At 43.1% G+C, this 2,276-nt stretch overlaps 1 protein-coding gene across 1 annotated transcript; it reads right to left on the bottom strand.

The window, feature by feature from the left end:
• Positions 1-266: 266 nt before the first annotated feature.
• NPY1R (neuropeptide Y receptor Y1) lies at positions 267-2,058 on the bottom strand. The gene is made up of 2 exons (XM_068187175.1): positions 1,337-2,058; positions 267-1,216 (listed from the first exon to the last, which is right to left on the bottom strand). The coding sequence occupies exons 1-2, from the start codon at positions 2,033-2,035 to the stop codon at positions 758-760; spliced, it is 1,158 nt and encodes a 385-aa protein (XP_068043276.1). The 5' UTR covers positions 2,036-2,058; the 3' UTR covers positions 267-757.
• Between the last annotated feature and the right edge of the window lie 218 nt (positions 2,059-2,276).

Raw genomic sequence — 2,276 nt, 5'->3', positions numbered from 1 at the left:
AATCATTTGGGACTGAAGCCCCATTTATGTTTTCATTTGCTGTACTGAAGCATCAGTTATCCCATTGTGCTCTGTGGAATTACTGTAGGGTTTTATTCTTGTAAATGAGAACAGAATTTATTTCTTAATCCCATCTTTGAAACTAAGTGATTACAGCCCAAATTGCCTCTTTGAATGAGAAAACTGTATGTCCCCATTTAAACATATTCCATAGGTTTCACTTTTTTTTTTTTTTTTTTTTTTTTTGCAAGCCTCCACTGATTTTACAGGGTTTTAATGTTGATCAAAAGACGAATTTAAAAAAAAACTCCTCTTCAAATCAGAATTTCCTAGTTTTGTTCTTTGGTGGATGCCCTCTGTAATGACAGTGCCCCTCTGGTTCATATTGTTTCTAATGGTAATGAATGGACACTCCTCAAAACTACTTTGAAAAAAAAAAATCAATAAGTAAACCTTTGTGCTGAAGCACAGAACCGTACAAAGAAAACAGAACAAAAACGGCTGATGAAAACCATAGGTAGTAGCAGGTCTGACTATGTCTTAAAATAAAATTCAGATATAACTTCTGTGAACTAAAGCAGTAAAAGGGGCAAAAATGCACAGCACATAATTTCAAAGTGACAACAATCAAAGTTCCTTGAAAAAGGAAGAAAAACATTACCCTTTTTGTACTTGTTATGTAATTGTGCTTGTCCTTGGGCACACTTCACCTGCAATCACACTTCTTGCAGTTTGGTGTAGAATTTTTATTACTTCTTTATATTTTTTCATCATCATCGCTATTTATTTTTTTAAATGTGACGGGGCTTGCCTGCCTTAAAGAGGTTTTTGAAACATCTGTGTGCATGGTGGACATGGCTATAGTCTCATAATCCTCCTCACGGGAGTGGAAGTGACAAAAATGAAAAATAAACTGCAGGTCCCTTTGGAAGTTCTTATTGAGAAACCCGTAGAAGATGGGATTCACACAGGTGGAGATCATGGCAGTGAGGTGGCAAATCAGGAACAACAGGTTGTGGCTGCAGGTAGCAACAGGCAGAATTTCATGATTCCAATCAAACACGATATTGAAGATGGTGAGAGGCAGCCAGCAAACTGCAAATGCAACCACTATTGATATCAGCATGATGTTGATCCTTTTGGTTTCAGAGGATCTGTACTTACTGTCTCTCATCTTGTCCATCATGTTGTTCCTTTTTTTTAACCGTATGTATATCTGCAGGAAATTCAACAAAGAGAAACACATGGGATAAATTAACCTACCAGTGTCATCTTTGCAAGAATAAATAAACACCAGGTAGAACAAAGTACATATTGCAAGAGGATTCTATCTTACCTTCAGGTAGCAAATAAATATAAAACAAAGTGGTCCAAAGTACTGAATCACCAAAAGTGTTGTGGTATAAGAAAGCCTGGCAGTGTCCCAGGGGAACAGATCCAAGCACACATATTTGTCCTTATATTCATCAAATGTTACATTTCTGAAGGGCTCATCTGTTAATACATGGTAGATCAGGAAAGGCAAGGAGGAAGCTGTGGCTAAAATCCATATGGCAGCAATCCCCAAGTAGGCATGTCTGTTGTTCGGCCTCCAGCCGCGGGGATTGATGATCAGCTGATGACGCTCAATAGCAATGAGGACTAAAGAAAAGACTGAGACAGTGATGGAGGCACATTGCACAAAAGGGTTCAACTTGCACATGGCCTCCCCAAAAATCCAGTGGTCCATTAAAGTGTACACAAAGGTAAAGGGAAGACACATGATGGTCACTAAGAGATCAGAAAATGACAGGTTGACAATGAGGATGTTGGTAACATTGCGCATTTCCTTTTGTTTTAAAATAATGACAATCAAGGCCAGATTTCCAGAGACTCCCAGAATTATCACAGTCCCATAAGCCAAGGCCAAAGTGAAGACCATGGCCAAAGGCACATGACAATCTTCGTCATCAAACTGCAAGATCTGCGAGTTCATCTCCGAAAAATTCAGGTGACCGGAAACATTTCCCAGCGGGGCGACAACCGAGGTATTCATGTTGTTTCCAACTCGCCGCCGACCTTCGCCGCCGCCGCGTTCATCCAGACCGCTCCGAGCTCAGAACGCGCCCATCAGCCCCGCAGCGGAGCCCGGGCCGAGCCCGCTCCTCGCTGCCGCATCTCCCTCGCAGCACCTGGGGAGAAGGGAAGCAGCAGGGCCGGTCACCGCTCCGGCCGGGGCAGGCGCCGCGCCCCGCGGCAGCGGAGCCGCCCCGCGCCCGCCGCTCCCCGCGCTCCGC

Source organism: Anomalospiza imberbis, chromosome 4 (assembly GCF_031753505.1).
Source record: "Anomalospiza imberbis isolate Cuckoo-Finch-1a 21T00152 chromosome 4, ASM3175350v1, whole genome shotgun sequence".
Taxonomy (NCBI): Eukaryota; Metazoa; Chordata; class Aves; order Passeriformes; family Viduidae; genus Anomalospiza; species Anomalospiza imberbis.
Note: the sequence above shows the minus strand (reverse complement) of the source record. Positions and strands in the feature narration are given on the sequence as shown.

Excerpts from the sequence above, each read along its gene's own strand:
- NPY1R (XM_068187175.1), bottom strand. The coding sequence starts at position 2,035 with ATGAATACCTCGGTTGTCGCCCCGCTGGGAAATGTTTCCGGTCACCTG. Across the intron at positions 1,217-1,336 it reads TATTTATTTGCTACCTGAAG|ATATACATACGGTTAAAAAA; the intron begins GTAAGATAGAAT and ends AATTTCCTGCAG.